This window comes from Anomaloglossus baeobatrachus, chromosome 8, assembly GCF_048569485.1.
Source record: "Anomaloglossus baeobatrachus isolate aAnoBae1 chromosome 8, aAnoBae1.hap1, whole genome shotgun sequence".
NCBI classification, from domain to species: Eukaryota; Metazoa; Chordata; class Amphibia; order Anura; family Aromobatidae; genus Anomaloglossus; species Anomaloglossus baeobatrachus.
In genome coordinates, this window is record NC_134360.1 from 78490770 (window position 1) to 78516829 (window position 26060).

The 26060-nt window shown below is 48.8% G+C and overlaps 1 protein-coding gene across 1 annotated transcript in view; it reads right to left on the reverse strand.

The window, feature by feature from the left end:
• BAIAP2L2 (BAR/IMD domain containing adaptor protein 2 like 2) overlaps positions 1–26060 on the reverse strand; it is a 125155-nt gene that overhangs the window by 61074 nt on the left and 38021 nt on the right. Inside the window, exon 4 of the mRNA XM_075320865.1 lies at positions 7993–8054. Coding sequence (XP_075176980.1) covers positions 7993–8054 — 62 coding nt within the window. The remainder of the gene's footprint in view (positions 1–7992; positions 8055–26060) is intronic.

The window sequence follows — 26060 nt, forward strand, 5'->3', positions numbered from 1 at the left end:
GTTTGCGGGTACACATGTTGTTCATGTTGAACGGTTTTTCAGTTCTCCGACGTTATTCGGAGTTAATTTGTTTAAACCAGTTATTGGCTTCCTCCTTCTTGCTTTGGCACTAAAACTGGAGAACCCGTGATACCACGGGGGGGGTATAGCCAGAAGGGGAGGGGCCTTGCACTTTTTAGTGTAGTGCTTTGTGTGGCCTCCGGAGGGCAGTAGCTATACCCCAATCGTCTGGGTCTCCCAATAAGAGCTAGAAGAAAAGGAATTTACGGTAAGTAACAAAATTCCCTTCATCTGCAGATTACCCCGATATCTGCATGGAAATGGCATTTCTGCAGGTGACAGTTTCTATTTAACCCCTTCAGCCCCAAGCCTATTTTGACCCTAAAGACCAGGCCATTTTTTGCAATTCTGACCAGTGTCACTTTATGAGGTTATAACTCTGGAACGCTTCAGCGGATCCCGGTGATTCTGAGATTGTTTTTTCGTGACATATTGGGCTTCATGTTAGTGGTAAATTTAGGCCGATATTTTTTGCGTTTCTTTGTGAAAAAAAACGGAAATTTCGTGAAAATTTTGAAAATTTTGTAATTTTCAAACTTTGAATTTTTATGCTCTAAAACCAACGAGACATATGACACAAAATAATTAATAAATAACATTTCCCACATGTCTACTTTACATCAGAACAATTTTGGGAAAAAAAAATAAAAATTTAAGGAAGTTATAGGGGTTCAAAGTTTATGAGCAATTTCTCATTTTTACAACAAAATTTACAAAGCCACTTTTTTTAGGGACCACATCACATTTGAAGCAATTTTGAAAGGTCTACATGACACAGAACACCCAAAAGTGACACCATTCCAAAATCGGCACCCCTCAGGCTACTCAAAACCACATTCAAGAAGGTTATTAACCCTTCAGGTGCTTCACAGTAACTAAAGCAATGTGGAAGGAAAAAATGAACATTTTACTTTTTGCAACAAAAATGTTAATTTAGCCTCAAATATTGCATATTCACAAGGGTAGCAGGATTAAATGAACCCCCAAAATTTGTTGGGCAATTTCTACTGAACACGCAGATACCTCATATGTGGCGAAAAACCACTGTTTGGGCGCATGGCAGGACTCGGAAGCGAAGGAGCGCCATTTGACTTTTTTGAACAGAAAATTAGCTGGAATCGTTAGCCGCACCATGTTTCGTTTGGAGAGCCCCTGAGGTGCCGAAACAGTGGAGCTCCCCCACATGTGACCCCATTTTGGAAACTAGACCCCTCATGGAATTTATCTAGATGTTTATTGAGCACTTTGAGCCTCTGGGGGCTTCACAAAAGTTAATAGAGTTGAGCTGTGAAAATAAAAAAAAATTTTTTTACCACAAAATTGTTACTTCAACCAGGTAGCTTTTTTTTCACAAGGGTATCAGGAAAAATTGCACCATAAAATGTATTGTGCAATTTCTCCTGAGTACACAGACACCTCATATGTGGTGGAAATAAAATGTTTGGGCGCACAGCAGGGCTCGGAAGGCAAGGAGCGTCATTTGACGTTTCAAACGCAAAATTGTCTGGGATAATTAGCATATTCGATGTTGCGTTTGGAGACCCCTTGAGGTGCCGAAACAGTGGAGCTCCCCCACATGTGACCCCATTTTGGAAACTAGACCCCTCATGTTTATTGAGCACTTTGAGCCTCTGGGGGCTTCACAAAAGTTAATAGAGTTGAGCTGTGAAAATAAAAAAAAATTTTTTTACCACAAAATTGTTACTTCAACCAGGTAGCTTTTTTTTTCACAAGGGTATCAGGAAAAATTGCACCATAAAATGTATTGTGCAATTTCTCCTGAGTACGCAGATACCTCATATGTGGTGGAAATCAAATGTTTGGGCGCACAGCAGGGCTCGGAAAGCAAGGAGCGTCATTTGACGTTTCAAACGCAAAATTGTCTGGGATAATTAGCGTATTCCATGCTGTTTGGAGACCCCCTGAGGTGCCGAAACAGTAGAGCTCCCCCACATGTGACCCCATTTTGGAAACTAGACCCCCATGGCATAGAAAAAAAAAACAGCGGCAGATGGGGGGGGCAGCAGATGGAGGGGCAGCGGCATATAAGGGGAGCATCTGTGATTGTGAGACGGCGGCTGGGATAGGGTGGGGGTGGATGGGAGAGGGCGCAGTGGATGCAGGAGCGGCAGAGGATGGGGGGAGGGGGGGATGGGTGGGAAGGGGAGTGGGAGGTAAGATTGGGGATAGTTACCCTACAGGATGGATCTAAGCAGCTGGATCACAGGAGATGAAGGAGGCAGCAGATCGGGGAGGGTGAGAGGTGGGGGAGGGAGCGCAGCGCAGATCACGGAGGAGACAGGTGAGCAGAGCACAGATCACGGGGGTGAGAGGTGAGGGAGAGCGGACAGCAGATCACAGGGGTGACAGGTGAGGGAGCACAGATCACGGGGTGACAGGTGAGGGAGCACAGATCACAGGGGTGACAGGTGAGGGAGCACAGATCACGGGGGTGACAGGGGAGGGAGCGCACATCACGGGGGTGACAGGGGAGGGAGCACAGATCACGGCGGTGACAGGTGAGAAGCACAGATCACGGCGGTGACAGGTGAGGGAGCGCACATCACGGCGGTGACAGGTGAGGGAGCGCACATCACGGCGGTGACAGGTGAGGGAGCGCACATCACGGCGGTGACAGGTGAGGGAGCGCACATCACGGCGGTGACAGGTGAGGGAGCGCACATCACGGCGGTGACAGGGGAGGGAGCGCACATCACGGCGGTGACAGGGGAGGGAGCGCACATCACGGCGGTGACAGGGGAGGGAGCGCACATCACGGCGGTGACAGGGGAGGGAGCGCACATCACGGCGGTGACAGGGGAGGGAGCGCACATCATGGCGGTGACAGGGGAGGGAGCGCACATCACGGCGGTGACAGGGGAGGGAGCGCACATCACGGCGGTGACAGGGGAGGGAGCGCACATCACGGCGGTGACAGGGGAGGGAGCGCACATCACGGCGGTGACAGGGGAGGGAGCGCACATCACGGCGGTGACAGGGGAGGGAGCGCACATCACGGCGGTGACAGGGGAGGGAGCGCACATCACGGCGATGACAGGGGAGGGAGCGCACATCACGGCGGTGAGGGGACGAGCAGCCGATCACGAGGGAAAGGGGCCGGGCAGCAGATCAGGGGGGACCGGTGGCACTGTGGCAGATGGAGGGCGGCAGCGGCGGATCGGGAGGTGTGGGGGTGGGGGTGCGGGTGGCAGATCGCGGCGGAGGGCAGCGGCGGATCGGGAGGTGTGGGGGTGAGTGTGCGGGCAGCAGATACGAGGGGTGGGGGTGCGGGTGGCAGATCGCGGCGGAGGGCAGCGGATTGGGAGGTGTGGGGGTGAGGGTGCGGGTGGCAGATCGCGGTGGAGGGCAGCGGCGGCGGATCGGGAGGTGTGGGGGTGAGGGTGCGGGTGGCAGATCGCGGCGGAGGGCAGCGGCGGCGGATCGGGAGGTGTGGGGGTGAGGGTGCGGGTGGCAGATCGCGGCGGAGGGCAGCGGCGGATCGGGAGGTGTGGGGATGAGGGTGCGGGCAGCAGATACGAGGGGTGGGGATGCGGGTGGCAGATCGCGGCGGAGGGCAGCGGCAGCGGCGGATCGGGAGGCCGGTTTCATACAGTGCAATGGCAGCGCGGCAATTTCCGGGTCCCATGCTCCGGTCTCATAACAGCATGGGACCGGAGCTTGTCGCCCTGCCATTGCACTGTGTACACTCACTGTGCTGGCGTGCTGCAGGGACGATGACGGGGGCGGTCACCGGCAACAGGTACACTGTGATTGGAGAAATCGGTCACAAGGCCGATCTCTCCAATCAGAGTTATTGGAGCTGGGGGAGGGTGATCCAGTGAGGTCACCCAGCTCCAGCCAATGGCCAGTGCTATAGCTGCACTGGCCAGGGCTGGATTTCAATGTTTCAGTCACTTTAAGTGGCTGGAACATTACAGTGGCTGTGATTGGTTGAGCGGCGTTCGTCAGCCAATCACAGCCTCCGTAGGTCCGGGGAGGAGGCACCACCCCTCCTGCAGTGAGGTACAGGTCCCCTCCTCCCCGAATCTGCGGTTTATGTTAACCGATCGCAGTCACCGGAGGCTCCGGTGCCGCGATTCCGCCATGACGGAAAGATCCGTCCTTGGTCGTTAAGGCCCAGGGCACAAGGACGGATCTTTCCTTCCATGGTCGTGAATGGGTTAAAATTATTTTGGTGAACTGGCCTATCATCTAATGAATTCCGACTCTTCTCCCGCAGATGATGCTATGGTACAAAGAAATAACGTGCTGGATTTTTCATGCTTGATACTTTTCTTCTTCCTGGAGATAAGTTACTGCCAAGGTTGTTTGATGGCAGCTAGTTTTCTCCATGGAAAGTACCATGTTTCCTCGAAAATAAGACAGGGTCTTATTTTTTGCTCTGAACAACAATCCACATTTATTCAGATCTAATCCTGTCATCACATTCTGGAACATCAACATTTTGCATTAATCTTATCTGATCTGCTATTCTCATGGTACAGAACCAGTCCTATAGTGGTGGGTACAGACCATTTTTACAAAGGTTTCAATTACCTGCTTAAATGTATTATTCTCTATGTATTGCTAAGTTTACCCCCAAAAGAAAGCAGACACCCCCAGAAGAATTGCACTTATCAAAGCCCAAACAATTAGAGTTGGCAAGTGAATGGGCTCTCACATACAAATGTGCATCGCCCTGTGTTCTACAGCGGTTGGCTCCCCCTAGTGACTGGAAGCAGTATCACATTTGTGGAGTGATACTGGTACACAATCTGTTTGTAAGAGCTGCAGTGCAATGCAGCTGGAACAGTGAGGACCTGGCAGCAATGCAGATCTCTGTGTGAGAGCCCATTCACCATCGGCACTTGCCAGCTGTGATTATTTGGGCTTGGGTGAGTGCGATTTCTGTTTTGGGGTGGGTCTGCTTTCTTTTAGGGATGTCTGCTTTCTTTGATGAAGAGTCCTGCTGTATTCCTTAACTTCTTATAGTTGCTTGGACACTTCCTTATGGAACTGCAACTAGGGTAACTTTTTGGAGTAGGGTTTATATTTTAAGCATGCTCAAAAAAAAAAAAAACAACAAAATCCTACTAGGGCTTTTCTTGTGGGTAGATCTTATTTTTGGGGAAACGTGAATATACGAGAATATGTTTTCAGTGAGCGGTCAGCAACAGACTACGTGTTTCGGTGTCTTAATTTGCCTTCATCATCACCTAGACCAGTGATGGACAACCTTTTGAGCTTGGTATGTCAAAATTCGTAAAAAAAACAGCATAACTCGGATGGTGTGTCACTTCTTGAAAAATCTATCATTTTGTGATATTTGTAGCTCTAAGAACAAAACGTTATCTGATAATGACTGCTGGGGGAGCAGGGGAGAGGAAATAATGACTGCTGGAGGGAGGGAGAGAAGAGATATAGTGCATTGCAAAAGTATTCAGCCCCCTTGAATTTTTCAACCTTTTCCCACATTTCAGGCTTCAAACATAAAAATATGAATGTTATGGTGAAGAATAAACAACAAGTGGGACACAATTGTGAAGTTGAACAAAATTTGTTGCTAAAACTTTTTTAAAAAATAAATAACTGAAAATGGGGGCGTGCAATATTATTCGTCCCCTTTACTTTCAGTGCAGCAAACTCACTCCAGAAGTTAATTGAGGATCTCTGAATGATCCAATGTTGTCCTAAATGACTAATGATGATAATATAAGCCCCCTGTGTGTAATGAAGTCTCCGTATAAATGCACCTTCTCTGTGATAGTCTCCGTGTTCTGTTTAAAGCACAGAGAGCATCATGAAGACCAAGGAACACGACAGGCAGGTCCGTGATACTGTTGTGGAGAAGTTGAAAGCCGGATTTGGTTACAAAAAGATTTCCACAAATTTAAACATTCCAAGAAGCACTGTGCAAGCGATCATATTGAAATGGAAGGAGTATCATACCACTGCAAATCTACCAAGACTCGGCCGTCCCTCAAAAGTTTCATCTCAAACACGGACAAGACTGATCAGAGATGCAGCCAAGAGGCCCATGATCACTCTGGATGAACTGCAGAAATATACAGCTGAGGTGGGAGAGTCTTTCCATAGGACAACAATCAGTCGTACACTGCACAAATCTGGCCTTTATTTGAGAGTGGCAAGAAGAAAGCCATTTCTCAAAGATATCCATAAAAAGTGTAGTTTAAAGTTTTCCACAAGCCACCTGGGAGACACACCAAACGTGGAAGAAGGTGCTCTGGTCAGATTACTCCAAAATCGAACTATTTGGGCACAATGCCAAACGATATGTTTGGCGTAAAACAACACAGCTCATCACCCTGAACACACCATCCCCACTGTCAAACATGATGGTGGTAGCATCATGATTTGGGCCTGCTTTTCTTCAGCAGGGACAGGGAAGATGGTTAAAATTGATGGGAAGATGGATGGAGCCAAATACAGGACCATTCTTGAAGAAAACCTGTTGGAGTCTGTAAAAGACCTGAGACTGTGACGGAGATTTGTCTTCCAACAAGACAATGATTCCAAACATAAAGAAAAATCTACAATGGAATGGTTCACAAATAAATGTATTCAGGTGTTAGAATGGTCAAGTCAAAGTCCAGACCTGAATCCAATCGAGAATCTGTGGAAAGAGCTGAAAACTGCTGTTCACAAACGCCTCCATCCAACCTTACTCAGCTCCAGCTATTTGCAAAGGAAGAATGGGCGAGAATTTCAGTCTCTCGATGTGCAAAACTGATAGACACATACCACAAGCGACTTGCAGCTGTAATCGCAGCAAAAGGTGGCGCTACAAAGTATTAACTTAAAGGGGACGAATATTATTGCACGCCCCAATTTTCAGTATATTATTTTTTATAAATGTTTCAAATAAGCAAATAAATAAGCAATACATTTTGTTCAACTTCACAATTGTGTCCCACTTGTTGATTCTGCCACATAAAATTTGTGTGTCCACCTTTTCTGTGTCTTGCGGCTGGCAGGCCCCATCATACAACAACGTCACCTGCTGGCCTCTGATTGGCCGGCGGTTGGCTTTGGTGAAGCTTTGCAGATTTCCTGTGCGCAGCAGAGGAAATAAAAAATCTGAAGTAAAGCGCAAATGGCTGTGGCCCCCGGTATAGGGCTGCAATCGTCAGGGGGCCAGTGGGTCACAGGAAGCTCAGGGGTCGCATGCGGCCCGCAGTCCACGTGTTTAAGTCCCCTGGGTTAGAGAGAGGCGTGTTACGTAAGCATGCCTCACTCTGGACCCTGATTAAAGGTACAGAACACAAATTACCTGCGGCCGCATCCCGATCTATAAGACACGCCGAGGCCACTGGCGATTTAACTAGAACTGCATGTGCGGCCCACCCAGGCCGGTCATTTTAGAACAGTTTAGCTGCACATTCAGTTCTAGTTAAATCAACAGCGGCCGCACCTTGTCTTATAGATTGAGATACAGCTGCCTGCCCCTGCCGCGCGTCAGCAAAAATGGCTCGGTGAGTCACTTCTGACACGTGTGTCATAGGTTAGCCATCACTGACCTAGACTATGATGAAGGTGTATTAAGATGCCGAAACGCGTAGTCTGTTGCTGACCGCTTAATGAAAACATACTGTCGTGTATTCACATGGTGGCTTGCTTCTACGTTGAGAATAAAGGTTATGTTTTATCTGAATCTGGACTTGTTGGATAAATAAGCTGGATGAGCTTCTTCCCCTCTTGGCTCTTTAATTATGGCGTGCTTCCACCCATCTCTCTGTGCTGAGTTCTCCAGATATCAAGCCACAAGATCGAATACTTCAATGCAATAAGCAGGCTCAATACCATTGTTATATTTGGTTCTTCTGAAATATTTGCCACTCAGATAATTTATGAATGTATTAAAAAAAATTATAAAGGTTGTATAGTAGAAACATTATATTTACAATTCCTTACCACTATCTGAAGTCCAGAACTTGCATTTTTGCAGTTATCAGCCATCTGGATGAGTATCTGACCTATAATGTTGAAAGGGAGAACATTGCGGTTACATAACTGAAGATCTTGTCTCTTTGAGTATGTCATAATATATTGTTTCACAATTTAAAATCATTATTGAGACATGTCTGCACAAGTCCCAGCACACCTGGAATTATCCCAGCGCCTGCTTCAGCTGGATGTGCATCTGAGGACGCACATTCAGATAAAGTGTATTGCAGTGCAGAGACCACTCCAGTCCCTACACTGCAATATACTGTGTTGGCCAATCAGAGACGGTCAGTGTGCCCCTGAATGAGGACATATGGCAATTACATCATGCACCATGGAGCGCACGTCGATGTAAGCTGCCAAATCTTGCACTGTCTGTAGAAGGGTGGCAGGAGGAGCGGAGGAAGGTGAGTAGAATGTCGGGGATGTGTTACTGTGTTAAACAACAGCAGCAGCATAGGGGAGATGTATATCAGTATGAGAGACATATATACCAGGATGGGACCAGGACTGGGGACATAGATACCGAGAAGGGGACATATACTGTATACGTGAAAGAAGCCTAGGATGGGGGACATATACAGTTGAAACCAGAAGTTTACATACACTATCTAAAAAGACACATGTAATGTTTTTCTCACTATCTGACATGAAATGAGAATAAACCTTTCCCGTTTTAGGTCACTTAGGAACCAAAATTATTTATATTTGCCAAATACCAGAATAATGAGAGAGAGAATGTTTAAAGGCATTTTACTACTTTCTGCAAAGTGAAAAATTTAATTAAATTAAAGGGAACCTGTCTGTTGTAAAATGCAGCCAGAAACATGGGCAGTTCTGGATGCATATTTCTAATCCCTACCTAACCATTACTGTATACACTAGCATAGATAAAGGGATCTATAGAAAAAGTATTCTTAAAGATCCTTTATAATATGCTAATGAGCGCAGGGACTAGTCACAAGGGCGTTATTTCCCCCGACTAGTCTGCTAACATGCTATAAAACGCCCAGGGTCATCGACATGGACACGTGTACCTGTACATTGTCACTGCCTCCGACGCCAAGTTTAGGCTCAGTGCACATAATCAGAAGTCCCGACACTTCCGGTTATGCGCACTGTGAAGCCGGATGTATGCGTCCCAGCTTCAGAGAGGTATAGCAGGCAGAAAGAAGAGAGAGGGGAAGAAAGTGGAGATAGAAAGGACACAGAAAGGAGAGACAGAAAAGTAGTGTAATAGACTAATCATTGTACTCAGTTATTGCAATGCGCATACACAAGATTTTGTAAAAAAAAATAAATCATAAGGTTACTTTTTTAAAAAATATATATCCACATCAAGTATTTAGTGTGATGGGTAATCCATTAAACATGACCATGCTACCTCCTGCATGCATATCAGATCTGTGCAAAGCATAGCTGAGCTGTGCTATAACCCTGCTGTCAGTGCAGTAATGACGCTGGCTCGGTGTTAAGCCTGCTTTACACCTTGCAATTACGCATACGATATCGTATGCGATCGTACCCGCCCCCATCGTATGTGCGGCACGTTCAATTTGTTGACTGTGTCGCACAAACGATTAATTGCGGTCACACGCACTTACCCTTCCATATGACCTCGATGTGGGCGGCGAACATCCACTTCCTGGAGTGGGAGGGACGTTCGGCGTCACAGCGACGTTACGCGGCAGCCAGTCAATAGAAGCGGAGGGGCGGAGATGAGCGGGACGTAAACATCCTGCCCACCTCCTTCCTTCCGCATTGCCGGCGGGAGCCACGGCACGCAGGTAAGATCTGTTCATCGTTCCCGGGGTGTCACACACTGCGATGTGTGGTACCTCGGGAACATTGAACAACCCGACGTGCAATTTTATGGAAATGAACGACGTGTATGCGATGAACGGTTTTACGTTCAATCGCAATCGCACGTAGCTGTCACACGCTACAACACCACTAACGATGCCGGATGTGCGTCACTTACGATGTGACCCCGCCGACACATTGTTAGATTTGTTGTAGCATGTAAAGCCCGCTTCAGACAAGGGGATTAGGTGCAATTGGTTTTCATGAATGAACCAAGATTACTAGGTGCAGCTTCAGCTGGAATCACTGGTATCCTGAGAGCCAAGCATAGCACAGCTGAGCTGTATTATATCCAGCTCTCAGAGCAGCAAAGCTGCCTTGATAATGTTTTATTAGACAGGGTCATTAGATGCATCTGTGCATACTCCAACTATTGCATTAGAAATACTCAAGGACTGATCCAGTGGCAATGCAAGGTAAAGAGAGCCTTGAGGGGATCATTGTATTGGAATGCATGATTAATTATGTACGGAAAACTGAGACCGTGTAATGATTCTGGGAATAAACCTTTCACATGATACCATAGAATCTCTGTAGTGTTTTGTCTTTGTGGCAGCATTGACTTCTTAATTAAAGGGGTTATCCCACGAACAAACTACATTTTAATGAATAGATATTGGAATAGAATAAGTTCCATTATTGTGTGTCTTAAAAAATGTCCCTGTGCTGAGATAATCATATACATGTACACCTGCTATGTACTGTGTAATGACCATGTCCGGCCATGTAGAGCTACTCCAGTTCATTGTTGGCACATACCACAGCTCCTGGCCAGGGTGGAAGAAGCGTAAGTCACTTTTGATAAGTGAGTATACAGATGAAGAAGGGGCTTACAGCTTCTGTTTTTTGAGCTTACACATTTCCCTGTTTGTTTTGTTTTATCACAGGAGCGAGTGTTTCTGCCACATCACCAGTCCTGTGAGTTCATGATAAATCAAGTCCGTGACATATAAGCTCAGCAACGGCCAGAGCTCTTACCTCACTGGCATGATTTATGATTAGCTTAGAGGGCTGGAGAAATGGCAGAAATATTCACTTCTGTGCTGCCACAGGCACAAAATGTGTTACCTCAGGTTGGGAAATGTGTTACCTTAGAAAGGAGCAGTTTTGAACCCTTGCTTTTTCATCTTTATAGTCACTTATTGTAATTGACTTATTTTTCCTCCTTGGCCAGAAGCTGTGGTATGTATGGACTACTGGAGCATCTCGGCATGGTCTGACACAACCATTACACAGTACATAGCAGGGGCACATATATAAGATTATCTCAGAACAGGAACATTTTTATTAACATGTCCAATTGGGAACGTATTATTATTCTAAGCTCTATTCATTAAAATGTATTTTGTCAAAGGGACAACCACTTTAACCATAATATAAGTAAGGCTGGGGTGACATGAGTGTATAAAAAAATTGGTCCCATTCTCATCCAGAAAAGTGGGATGATTTTTTTTTCACTTGTCATCAGTGTGTGGTCTGTCTGGAATCCGTTTTTTACTCACTAGCTATTAATCTTTTTCAGGACCATTTAAAGTTTTCCATTTTACAAAATTTAAATGTATCCATAAATGTCGGATGATATACTGATGGTCCGTAACGCATCCGATTTTTTTTCTCGAACTGTACCAATTTTGGAGTAAAATCCTAGCATTCTGCAATTTTTTTTCATGCCAAAGAGAGCTAAGAAGAAAAAGACAAGCAGATTTGAGCGGTCTCATTGAATAACATTGGTTCTAGTGCAATTCCTTTTTTGTCGGATTGCACTTGTCCGATTTATATGCTTGAGTCAGATCTGCAATGTAGAGCCCATATACTTCTATAGGGTTATAATGGACCTCTCAATATTGACCATACAATGGCACAATGAGTGCCTATGACTTTATAGAATAGAGGCATAAATACTCTGTGTCTTCCAGCACCATACTCCATAACTACAACAAACAAGGAATCTAAACATGAATGATCTTACAAATGCTTGCTGATTATAGTCAGCAACCACGGCAAACAAGGAATATTAACATGAATTATCTTACAAATGCTTGCTGCTTATACTCAGCAACCACGGCAAACAAGGAATTTAAACATGAATGATCTTACAAATGCTTGCTGCTTATACTCAACCTTTTTTAAAAAACAAAATGGTAGATATGTATTTAAAGGGTTAATATTACAGCACCAAGGAGACATATTTGAGCTGGGTTAGCAAAGAAAAGCAAGAAAGTGTGGTTGTAAATAACCATGAAGAGGGTGTGAAAGCAAGTACGCCGTATGATTTTTTTTTCTATATTCTAGTGTCAAAGTCCTTTGTCATTAAGTGAATCTCAGCAGAGAGAAGAGATAAGTGCAAACGATCATAAAGGTTACTTCCTGGAACAGATTTGTTTTACAAGAACTCTTATCATTAATGACATATACTGTAAAGGCTGTTGAGATTTTTTTTTCTTGGTCAGTTGACCAAAATGGTGTTGCACTAAAGTAGTTACATTGCTGAGTACAAGTGATAGTTGAATAATAATAAAAAACATAATTTTGTTGACTATTTCCTATTGCATACACTACACATATCTTTATGTTAATGATTACACCTGTCCTACTGATGGGGCTCACAACCTAAGGGTAAGTTCACACAGTGCGTTTTTCACGGCGTTTTTGCACAGTTTTCAGGTGCGTTTTTGCTCAGAAAACTGCATGACTTTGCTTCCCCAGCAAAGTCTATGAGTTTTCATTTTTGCTGTCTGCACACAGCGTTTTTTTTCACCTGCGTTTTTGTGGTGCCACAAAAACGCAGCATGTCAATTATTCCCGCGTTTTTCACTGCGCTTTTCATCCATTGAGTGCAATGGGATGTTGAAAGACGCAATGAGAAACGCAAATAGGTGCGTTTTGGTGCGTTTTAGTGCGTTTCTAAGACCAAAAACGCAGCTATAAACGCAGGGTAGTAAAGTGACGTGTACAGGAAGAGGATTCCTTCTGTCAGTAAACACAGAAGCGTGAATCCTCCCGGTACCATCACCGCTGCGTCCACCTCCCATCCTGTGCATGTCTGCTGCCGTGCGGCGACATGTCTGGGCGGGAGGTGGAAGCAGCTGCGAAAACAAAAGTTAACAGTAGAAAAAAAAAAAGTCATGCTCACCTGTCTGCAGACTTCCGGTGCCATGCCCGCTCCCAGCTCCTCTTTCCGGTACCGCCGCTCCGGGTGTGTGTGTGACGCCCTGGGCAAGCCAGAGGTCACAGGTCATTGCACCATCACACCCTACACCCCTGGTAGGCACATCAAAGCTACTAAAATCCTTGTTGCCTTCCTCCAGGGGCTGATGTTCACACCAGGGGGTGGGCCAGGCGGTTGGCTCCGCCCACCGAGGAGTACACAGCTCTGGAGGCGGGAAAACCAGGCAGTCAGCTCAGGGAAGAGCTAGAGTCTAGTTCAGGAGGTGAAAGTGAAAGGAAGTGAAGTGAAGTGGTAAAGGAGGAGAGTAAGAGGAGCTGAAGGAAGGTGAAAGGTGACAGAGAGAAAGCCTGAAGTGAGTCCAGCTGTGTGCAGGACAGGGTCAGCAAGGTCAGCAACGGCGGTGACTGTCTGGAGGGGTGACCATTTGGAAGTTCCTGGAAGGACCGCGGACGGGTAGTGGCCCGGCGGTCCGGAGCAGTGTACGAAGGACAGTCAGCACCAGGGCAGGGGCCTCTCGGACCCCGGCAAGGCTAGGAGTCGCCATAATTTGCCAAATCCGTCAGTGAAGGGGACGTAGATCCCCCAACAACCAAGTCCCGATTGAAGGCAACAGTCCAACCATTAAGGAGGAACACCGCCACCGCCAGGGCACCAGTTCCTCGGGGCCAGCGCCTGCGGGCAAAGAGTAGAGCTCCTCCGGTCCAGCTTGAAGCCGGGGAGCGGGTTACCGGTGGGAACCCATCGCTACCAACACACGAACATTAGGTGCAGGACAAAGGGACATCACCGTTACCTACAGGGAGAGCAAGTGCAGCCGTCCGTGGGAACCGACCAACCAGCCGTTTGTTTACCGAGAACTGTGTCACCGTCTCAGGCTGAGTGAGTACCACAGTGCCGCAAGGCACAGCGCTGCCCCCGCGTCCCTGCGCCCACCAGGCCCTGCATCTCCCACATCATCACCGGGCCCCGGGATCACCAACCCCTACCCACGGAGGGGCAACACAACAACTCGCTGCTACACACCATCATTCCCGGGATCCCCCATATAGAGCAGCGGTGGTGAAATCACCACAACCGTGGGTGGCGTCACGGACAATAAACAATCCCCACACCCAAAAACCCCTTTCACTCACGGGCGAGGAGCGCCGCTCGAGAACCCCCGAGATCCGGCCCACAGCTCGAGCCACCACTGAGCAGCGGCAGCCGCCGGACCCGAGCAGGGTGGTGAGCGCAGTGCTGACACCCTCCACCCCGCCCGCGACAACTTGGCGTCACGAACAGGATCCTACCGCTCTGCCGTCTGGTAGAGGTGCGCCTTGTGACCGCCGGAGGTATCCGGCAGGAAAATTTCAGAAGCCGCCATCTTTGGCGCGAAAAAATTCCCGCTCGAGCGTCTTCTCGAGTAGTTGAGGCGCGAAGGCCAAAAACCCCGCCCCGAGAGAGGAGGGGCCGGAAAGAGCTAAGGGGGACGCGATGGCGGCTGGCTGCATGTAACCGCAGCTATAAAAAAGCAGGGACGCCAGGACTCTGCAGACATCTTGTACCTGGGAAGAGCCGCCAGCAACATGTGGATGCCGTCCCGCGACACCGTAGCCCCTGCGCCTGGAACCGCGGCGTGGGTGGAGATCCGGACCGCGCAGCTCTACCAACGGCTGCAGGTTAAGATGCAGCTCCTCAGGGAGGAGTGGGAGATCGACATGGCGGACGTTATAGCAGCCGTGCGGAGACGCGAGGAGGAAGCGGAGAAAGGGAGGGTGAGTGACCCACGCCCCGATGCCCTGAAAGGGCCGGTCATCGCGGCTGCGGGACCCGGTCCAAGCCCTCTCCCCCCGCTGCCTCCCTCGCCACCCGTCCCGGAGGCCATGACCCCGCCATTAGGCCTGCTACCACCGCAACCGGTAGCAATACCCAGCATCCCCGCCCAGGCGGGCCGACCTGTAGCCGGAGCCCGTAGTCGACCGGAGGTGTTGCCCTGGAAGGTCCCGAAGGTTGAACCGGAGGCATCCCATGAAAGACCCCCCCGAGCCGGAGCTGATGACCCGCTCCGAGCCGAAGGCCCAGCAGCGGAAAGCCCCTATGCCCATCCCCCACACCTCGGCTGAGGTAGCGCCGGGTTGTTGCTGTAAGGCAGCGCCCAAGGCCAAGACACCGCGGGACACGCCGCCCAGATTCCTGACAGTGGGCAACGTCCGGAATGTCCCGCGGGGCCTGACCCGTGCGCCGGAGCTCGCAGCAGCGCCGTATTGGGATAGGGAGCCGGTACCGTTGGGTCTGGAGATCGGTGAACGGGAGAGAAAGAAGGCCGAGCTGGTGGCCAGGGCCATTAGAGAAAAGGAGAACCTCCGGCAAGCAACATTCCGTGTCCGGGGACCGCTGTACGAGGGGCAGGTGAGGCGGTTTGATGTCCGCCGGGGCTACGGGTTTATCTATGAACCGGGCCTGGATGCCGAAGTGTTTGTAGCGCGGCGGGATGTGAATGCCCACCTGCCTGAAGAACATCCCGGCCGTAACCTTATGCCAGGCGATCTGGTACAGTACACCCGGCACTGTAGAGAGAGAGGGTGGTTTGCCCTGCATGTAAAACTGCGGGGTAGCCAGGAGAGCAGGGTGAGTCCCGCACCCCCTCCCTCGGAAGAAGCTGAAAGTCCGGAGTAGGGCAGCGGATGCCCGCAGCAGCAGCCCCGTTGGGGCCACTACAGAGTTCTTGTTGAAAAAGTTGTGTGACAGTTCTGAAATAATGAAAGTAATTACCGAAGAAGTTACCTGATTCTACCGTGATTGAAAGAACCGGCCGTTGCCGGCACCGTTGTCCCCGTGGGGACCGTTTAAAAAGTTGCATGGAGGACTTTCCATGGACAAGCCCGTGAACTTGCAGGGCACCCACAAACGTTAAGTGGCTTGTAAATAAGTTGGTTACCGTTACCGTTTTCCGCAGTGCCGCCTCCGGAGAGGCAGGTTGGAGGGAGGGCCCGCAGTAGAGCCGGCTGGGGCCTAGCCACCACAGGAACCGGTGGCTATCCTCTGGAGGGGAAGGACAGATCCCGCTCGGGTACCGTGTGCTGGACTGTGGGTCAAGGGGTGCTGCCTGGGTTTTAGGGGCAGCATCAGGGCCAGGTTACTTGGGTGGGAGAGAGCGGAAACCGTAACCGTAAACCATTTGAAACGTTAAAGAAATGTGCCTCCCGTATGGGAAGAGTTATTAAAAATGTAAATATGTTACCGTTTACTTTTATGCCTTTTCAGAAAAATAAAACCGGTGTTGGACGGGCAGCCCGCGGACGGTCTGCATTTTGCTAAGGGGGAATGTGACACCCTGGGCAAGCCAGGGGTCACAGGTCATTGCACCATCACACCCTACACCCCAGGTAGGCACATCAAAGCTACTAAAATCCTTGTTGCCTTCCTCCAGGGGCTGATGTTCACACCAGGGGGAGGGCCAGGTGGTTGGCTCCGCCCACCGAGGAGTACACAGCTCTGGAGGCGGGAAAACCAGGCAGTCAGCTCAGGGAAGAGCTAGAGTCTAGCTCAGGAGGTGAAAGTGAAAGGAAGTGAAGTGAAGTGGTAAAGGAGGAGAGTAAGAGGAGCTGAAGGAAGGTGAAAGGTGACAGAGAGAAAGCCTGAAGTGAGTCCAGCTGTGTGCAGGACAGGGTCAGCAAGGTCAGCAACGGCGGTGACTGTCTGGCGGGGTGACCGTTTGGAAGTTCCTGGAAGGACCGCGGACGGGTAGTGGCCCGGCGGTCTGGAGCAGTGTACGAAGGACAGTCAGCACCAGGGCAGGGGCCTCTCGGACCCCGGCAAGACTAGGAGTCGCCATAATTTGCCAAATCCGTCAGTGAAGGAGACGTAGATCCCCCAACAACCAAGTCCCGATTGAAGGCAACAGTCCAACCATTAAGGAGGAACACCGCCACCGCCAGGGCACCAGTTCCTCGGGGCCAGCGCCTGCGGGCAAAGAGTAGAGCTCCTCCGGTCCAGCTTGAAGCCGGGGAGCGGGTTACCGGTGGGAACCCATCGCTACCAACACACGAACATTAGGTGCAGGACAAAGGGACATCACCGTTACCTACTGGGAGAGCAAGTGCAGCCGTCCGTGGGAACCGACCAACCAGCCGTTTGTTTACCGAGAACTGTGTCACCGTCTCAGGCTGAGTGAGTACCACAGTACCGCAAGGCACAGCGCTGCCCCCGCGTCCCTGCGCCCACCAGGCCCTGCATCTCCCACATCATCACCGGGCCCCGGGATCACCAACCCCTACCCACGGAGGGGCAACACAACAACTCGCTGCTACACACCATCATTCCCGGGATCCCCCATATAGAGCAGCGGTGGTGAAATCACCACAACCGTGGGTGGCGTCACGGACAATAAACAATCCCCACACCCAAAAACCCCTTTCACTCACGGGCGAGGAGCGCCGCTCGAGAACCCCCGGGATCCGGCCCACAGCTCGAGCCACCACTGAGCAGCGGCAGCCGCCGGACCCGAGCAGAGGGGTGAGCGCAGTGCTGACACCCTCCTCCCCGCCCGCGACATGTGCAGTCTCCCCGGGTACGTATGCCTGCAGGATGCAGGACCTGGCGATGGATCACCTGATGCAGTCACCTGACGCATCAGCTGATCGTAAGTCTCAGGCTGACGCCGGCGCCCGGCCGGTTATCAGCGGATGCGTCAGGAGACTTCATCCCGGATTACCGGCAGCTGCTGCAGCGATCGGACGGGATCAGACTCCTCCAATCGCTCTAGGAGCTGCCGGTAATCAGCACATAAGTAGTTTGTTTTTTGGGTTTTTTTTTGCACCGATGCATCAGCTGATTGTATAAACGGCTTTTATACAATCAGCTGATGTGTGATGTGCTTCAGCCCCTTGAGCCTGACATATCATCTGATCGCTTTGCCTTCCAGCAAACCGATCAGATGATATTGGATCCGGATTGGACGGCGCGGGACCCTTGACCCAGGATTACTGCGCAGGGGGGTTCTTTATTTCAATAAAGATGGAGTCACTAATTGTGTTGTGTTTTATTTCTAATAAAAATATTTTTCTGTGTGTTGTGGTTTTTTTATCTTTACTAGAAATTCATGGTGGCCATGTCTAATATTGGCGTGACACCATGAATTTTGGGCTTAGGGCCAGCTGATACTATACAGCTAGCCCTAACCCCATTATTACCCAGTGAGCCACCCGGCATCAGGGCAGCTGGAAGAGTTGGATACAGCGCCAGAAGATGGCGCTTCTATGAAAGCGCCATTTTCTGGGGTGGCTGCGGACTGCAATTCGCAGCGGGGGTGCCCAGAAAGCATGGGCACCCTACACTGTGGATTCCAATCCTCAGCTGCCTAGTTGTACCCGGCTGGATACAAAAATTAGGCGAAGCTCACGTCATTTTTTTTTTTTAATTATTTCATGAAATTCATGAAATAATTAAAAAAAAAAGGGCTTCTCTATATTTTTGGTTCCCAGCCGGGTACAAATAGGCAGCTGGGGGTTGGGGGCAGCCCGTACCTGCCTGCTGTACCCGGCTAGCATACAAAAATATGGCGAAGCCCACGTCATTTTTTTTTGTTTGGGGGGGCAAAGAAATCCTGCATACAGTCCTGGAAGGAGGATGCTGAGCCTTGTAGTTCAACAGCTGCTGTCTGCTCTCCTGCATACACTATTGGATGGAGGATGCTGAGCCTTGTAGGTCTGCTCCCCCTGACTCTCCAGCATACAGTCCTGGATGGAGCATGCTGAGCCTTGTAGTTCTGCAGCTGCTGTCTGCTCTCCTGCATACACTAGTGGAGAATGAAGAACATATTGAAGAAGGAAATGACATCAGACCTTTTTTTTTTTGTTCACTGATAAAAAACGCATAAAGACGCAGTGAGCAAAAACGCAGCAAAAAACGCACCAAATCGCGGCAAAACGCGCGCGGTTTTTTGACGCGGGTGCGGTTTTGTGCGGTTTTTGCCTCAAAAAACGCACAAAAACGCAGCGCCAAAAAAACGCAGTGTGTGAACCTAGCCTAAGGCCTCATTCATACGTCAGTATTTTTGCATCAGTGTTTCATCAGTGTTTGTATGCTAAAGTGAAAACTATAATTGAAGGATTAACACCTGTTCTTTGTTTTGGAAACACTCTTGGTTTTAACAAATACTGATGAAATACTGATCAAAAATACTGATGTGTGAATGAGGCCTAATGGTCATTATCTCAGTCACACAATCAAGGGAGACAGGTTCCAAATCATGGATCCTGTACACTGCACTAAATCTGATTTACATCCAGGTTTTGGTAGCTGACGTTTGAGCCTTGTATCAGATATATACTGTATTTTTCATTTTATAAGACGCACTAGATTATCAGACGCACCGCAAATTTAGAGTAGGAAAATAGGAAAAAATCATTTTTAATGTTAAAATGAGGGTCCGTCTTATAATCCTAGTGCCTCTTTTATTAGCTCACCTGGGGGAAGCGGCAATGGTGGAGCGGCTCATGAAGGTCACAGGAGGCAGGGTCAGCAATGCTGCGGGCTCAGAGGATGGAGTGTCGCGGCTCAGGAGGGTCACTGGATGGAGGGTTGGCAATACTGTGAGCTTCGAGGTGTTGTGGCGGCGGGCCTATAGATCTGCCGCTAGGCTGTGGGCTCCATTGAACCACTAGCGGATGACATGATGAACTTCAAGAAAATGGCCATAAAGGCAGAGCGTGCACAGATTGGCCTCCGCAACTATTTCTTGAAATCCATCACGTCAACTGCTGGCAGAGCAATGAAGCACGCAGTATTACCTACCCTCCATCCTGTGACCCTCCTAAGCCGCTCCACTGCAGTGATATCCCCTCCTCCGAGCCCTTAGTATCCCCGACCCTGCCTTCTGTGACCTCACTCCACCACCATTGCTATATGCGGATTATAAAATTATAAGACATACCCCCACTTTCCCCCAGTTTTTTGAAGAAAAAAGTGTGTTTTCTAGTATGGAAAATATGGTAATTGATGACATGTGTTGGTTTATACCTTGGTTTAGCAATACGTTGATGTATACCAATAGGCTCCAATGTTAAGAAAAGAAAAAAAAAAGAACTATTGTTGCTGATATGGATTTTTCAAAGGTGTTTAATACAGTGCAATGCCAAAGGTTGATACATAAAATGAGATTAATGGGAATAGGGGAAAATATTTGTAACTGGGTTAAGAAATGGCTCAGTGATAGGAAACAAAGGGTGGTTATTAATGGAACACACTTGGACTGGGTCACAGTTAACAGTCGGTGCCACAGGGATCAGTATTGGGCCCTCTTCTCTTTAACATATTTAGTAATGACCTTGTAGGGGCATTGAGAGTAGAATTTCAATATTTGCAGATGATACTAAACTATGCAAGGCAATTAATACAGAGGAGGATAATTTAATATTGCAGAGGGATCTGTTTAGGCTGGAAGCTTGGGCTGAGAAATGGCAATTGAAGATTAATGTGGATAAATGTAAGGTCATGCACTAGGGCAGAGGAAATAAAATGTATAACTATGCATTCAATTATAAAACGCTGGGTAAAACTGTCACTAAAAAAGATTTGTGTATATGGGTGGAGGGCAAACTCAGTTTTACAGATCAGTGTCAGGTAGCTGCTGCCAAGGCTAATAAAATAATGGGATGCATTAAAAGAGGCATAGATGCTCATGAGAAGAGCATAGTTTTACCCCTATACAAATCAGTAGTGCGACCACACTTAGAATACTGGGTACAGTTTTGGTCTCCGGTGTATAAGAAGGACATAGCTGAACTAGAGCAGGATGCAGAGAAGAGCAACCAAGGTCATTAAAGGAATTGGGTAATGTAATACCAAGACAGGTTATCAAACTTGGGGTTATTCACTTTGGAAAAACGAAGGCTTAGGGGCGATCTTATTACAATGTACAAATATATGAGAGAACAATACAGAGCTCTCTCTAATGATCTTTTTACACCTCAGCCTGTAAGTGGGACAAGGGGGCATCCATTACAATTAGAGGAAAGGAGGTTTAATCATAATGACAGACGCAGATTCTTTACTGTAAGAGCAGTGAAACTATGGAACTCTGTGTCACATGATGTTGTAATGGTTGAGACACTTCTAAAATTTAAGAGAGGCTGCCCCATGGGTTAGGTCATGGCTTAAACTCAATGGACTTAAGTCTACCTTCAACCTTAAACACTGCAACTATTTACTGCACAGTAAACATTGTTATGTATAATCCATTTTCACTGTTTTCTCAAGAAAAGAACCCCAGACAAATGAGTATACAGGATACACATACCAATAAAAGCATAAGCTTAAAATAAAATGTGATGTAGGTCATGCACCTGTACAATATTGTGAAATTGTGTATTGTAAGACCTTTGAAAATACAGTATAAAATGTCCAGGCTGGTATAATTGGTCTATGTACAGAGAGGATAAAGGCCACAGATATTATTATACAAATCATTAATGTTCCCAGGAATGCACTGGGACTAAAACAAAGTGCTAGCACACATACCCCACCAGAGCACTTAAGATATTATTATAGCGCAATTTATTCCATGGTGCTTCACATGTGAAAAGGGTATACCATAGTAGGGACAAGTACAAAAATCATGAACAATGCAAGGCACAGACTGGTACGGGAGGAGAGAAGACCCTGCCCACGAGGGCTCACGGTCTACAGGGGATGGGTGAGGATACAGTAGACAGTAGGTGAGGCTGGAGATGGTCATGTGGCACTGTGTACAACTCAAGGTTACTGCAGGTTGTAGGCCCAGGCCCGCCACTACCGCAACCGGTGGCGTTCCTCCGGGGGTCAGGGGTCCCCCATGGATGTGGGGTCCCCTGAAGTGACAGTCGTGTGCGAGACACCGTACCCGTTCCCGCTCGGGCAGCCTGGATCTGGACTGGGGTCAAGGGGTGCTGCCCACTTCTTAGGGGCAGCATCAGGGCCAGGTTGTTTGGGTGAGAGAGCGGAAGCCGACCGTTATTAATAAAAATGTGTTTCTAACGTTAAAGTACCGTGCCTCCCATTAAGGGAAGATTCATAAATATGCCTCTGTTGAATGTTTTCACATGTTTTAAATCTTTTACAGTTGAAAAATAAAACCGGAGATGGACGGGCAGCCCGCGGACGGTCTGAATTTAACCAAGGGGGAATGTGGCGCCCTGGACTAGCCAGGTCGTCACAGGGACTGCAACATGCACCCCCACCCCGAGATAGGCACATCAGCCAGACACAAAATCCTTGTTGCCTCCCTCCAGGGGCTGATGTCCACACCAGGTGGGGTGGAGCCAGGCGGTTGGCCCCACCCACTGAGGAGTTCACAGTCCTGGAGGCAGGAAAAGGAAGGCAGATCAGTTAGAGAGGTGGAAGTGAGAGGAGTAAAGTGGTAGTGGAGGAGCAATCTGACCGTGTCCGGGTGTGTGGCCCGGGCACTAGAGCAAGGTTGGCAGACGGTGGTGGCCGTCTGCAGGAGAGGCAGATCAACGCGGAACCGTAGGACCGGAGACGGGCGGTGGCCCGCCGGTACCGAACCGGGGAGCGAAGTGAAGCCAGCACAAACCGGCAGGGCCTGCGGATCCTGACTAGGCTTGGAGTCGCCGTTAAACAGGTCAAATCAGTCAGTGATCAGAACCCCAGGGGATTCCTAACAGCCAAGACCCAATTGAAGGCAACCGTCCAACCAGCACAAGGAAATACAGCTACCGCCACAGCTAGAGTTCCAAGGGCCAGAGCCTGCGGGCAAAAGGGCTCCTCCGGCACATATACACGCTGGGGAGCGGGTTACCGGTGGGAAGCCATCGGGACCGAACATACACAAAAGGTGCAGGGAAAGGCAGCCACCACCAACTGTCCGGGAGAAACCACAGCAGCCGGCTGCGGGACCCGTCCATCCAGCCGTTTGGTTTACCAGAGACTTTGCATCCATTTGTGGCTGAGTGAGTACTACCGTGCCATCCGGCACCGCGCTGCACAGTCCAAACGACCCTGCACCTTCCCGACCCTGTCTCCCAGTCACCTCACTGGGCCCCGAGACCACCAACCCCCTACCCACGGAGGGGAGAGAAACATCCCAGCTGCTCCCTGCCATCGCTCCCGGGATCCCCGTCAATAGCAGCGGTGGTGCCCCCAACCTCATTACAAACCATGGGTGGCGTCACGGACCAAATCCCCAAACCAAACCACCCCTTTCACTCACGGGCGAGGAGCGCCGCTCGAGTCCCCGGATCTGGCCCACCGCTCGAGCCACCGAGCAGCAGCAGCGCCGGACCCGAGCGTGGTGAGGGCAGCGTCCTCCCCCCCCGCGACATTTCTGCAGCTTCATGAGAAAGGAATGTACTAAACCGAGAAATATTTTTGAGTTGGAGGTGGCAGGAGGTGAAGTGGGCTTGGATGTGTGGCTTGGAAGAGAGATCAGAGTTTAAAGTTACCCCCAGGCAGCGAGCATGTGGGACTAGGGAGACTGACCAGCCATTGGCTTTGATGGATAGGTCAGTTGGGGGGGTTGAGTGAGGAGGAGAAAAGATAATGAATTCTGTTTTGTCCATGTTCAGTTTCATAAATCGAGCAGAGAAAAAATAGCTACATGCATTTCAAGGTTCAATAAATTTTGCTTTACTTTGTCATAGCCCGACAACTCCTTTAGAGGGGTTGTCCAGGATTACTTTTCATTTGCTAATAAGCTTGTAGGTATAGAAATAGCAACATTATAATGGTCACCCTTCCAAGTCCAGTGCTGACCTTTCTTGTCAACAGGTTGCAGTGGTGACGGCACAGCTAGAACGAATAGACCGCTGTTCCCAATCATAGGTATCAGAGGTCATCGTGACAATACAGACAGCAAGAGACCAATGAGCCCAGTGATAAAATACATCCACTTTAGTTATTGTGGCATCACCGCTGAAACCTATCAACAAACATGGGGACAGAAGCAGAGACTAGTGCTAAAGCAGGAGTGGGAGAGTATGGCATTGTATGAAATGGAAAAGCCGAATGTCATAATGGCGCTGAGAGACACTGTCAGACTGGGTTCCTAGGACCTGTAGAAGCACAGCAGCTCGAAAAGGCCATCGTCCTCTGGAGTGCCAGCATTTGGTCTCGGACCCACTCACCTTTTATGCATTTATAATAAAGAAAGGACTTTGATACAACAGAGTGTGCCACAATTCTACCTTCTCTTATGATCTTTGCTGGACTGGTTCCCTTCTGGTGAGCACTGCTGTACAGAGCCTTGATGGTTACAGTCGCTCCTCCTGTCCCTCGCAGTATTGAATCAGAAGACCCGATAGTGCAGTACCACATTGGTTCTCCTTGTCTGGGTTTAATTAGGGTCACTAACTTAAAGGGAACCTGTCACCAGATTTTGGCCTTGTAAACTAAAACTAGCACCATAAGCAATGCCTGTGCTGTATTCTATTAAGGTGCATGTTACCCCCTGAGCCCCTAACCACAAAAATACCTTTATAAAATCTCACTCCCAGTATACAAATTGCTCACTCCAACAGGCTACCTAATCTGTGCCTCTTATCCCTACTTTCACTGTCATCCTGTGCTGATTGACATGGATGACGCCTTAGACACCATCCACGTAGGTGAGCAAAATCTCCATATTCCCAGCTCGCACATGCGCACTTCACTCTGCCCTGTTGCAGGCAGAGCCAAAAACATAGGTGCCCGGCAATGTGGATAAAGCGGGACAGGTCATGTACATCACTGGGCAAAATCTTGCGTCTGCGTAGAGAACTCGCCAGTTCGCACAGGAGCACCTATGTTTTCGGCTCTGCACGTAACAGAGCAGAACTAAGTGCGCCTGCGTGAGCCGGGAATATGGAGATTTTGCCCGCGTACATGGATGGCGTCTGAGTCGTCATCCGCGTCATTCAGCGCGGGATGACGGCGAAAGGAGGGGCTAACGTGCACCTCGATAGAATGCAGCACAGGTGCTGTTTAAGGTGCTAGTTTTAGTTTAGAAGGAAAAAAAGGTGACAGGTTGCCTTTAAAATGAATCCTTACAAAACAAGTGTCCTTGGTATTACTCAAATTAGATCTTTATATCTCCATACAAAAAAGATTTAATTAATGTAGGTCCAATAGATTACGGTATTTGTAAATCAACCTATCAGAAATACGCCGTAGAGAGTTTATATCCTAATAATGCCAAATAATCAAAAGAAACCAACATTGCTGAATAGAAATGTATTGTAATACGTCAAAAAGTATTAAAAGGGCATTCCAGACTTAAAGCTCATGGATCCATAGAGTTTCACTGATATTTACACACTTCCCTTTTAAAAACAGATCCGTGTGTTTGATTCGACAGACTCAGAGCAGGTCCTATTCTCATTTGTTTTACGAATCAAACTCAGCCATTACAATCTATGGAGATCTGTATAAAGTGGATGAAAGATGGAAGGCAGACTTTATATTTCAGAGATTTGTGACGCCCTGGCCTATCAGGTCGTCACAGGACATTGTGCAATCTGCCCTTCTGCATGTTGTCCATCTCCTCCTTGGTTACGGGTCCCTGGCCTTTGGTGTTGCTAAGAACAAGCCAATCAAAAATCCTAGAAACACTCTGCACCACACCCATCAGATACACCAATGGGTAGCCTGAAGGGAATAGGGCCGCCCACTTGGGAAGACAGGGGTTAGTTTAGGAGGGTCAGGAGTGTCAGGAGTAGTCAGTCAAGTGGTGACTCTCGAGAGGAGAGGTCACAACAAGTTGTTGGAGGAGGTTAGGAGCTGGGGTCCTAAGTTACTCCCGGTCGCAGGGGATCGTGTCAAGGGGCACGGAACTGCCGAGCAGGGCAGCCGGCGGCCTTGAGCCATCTCCGGGCAGGGGCCAGGGCACAGCGGGGTACGTGGACCCTAGGCCGGGAAGTAGCTACAAGCGTCCTGGTAATTTACCCAACGAGGGTGAAGACTTCATAATTCGTCCTCCACCCACTCCAAAATCAGGGTACTAGCGCAACGAGGGGGATAGGACTTTCCCAATACACAGTCCAGAAAATCCCAA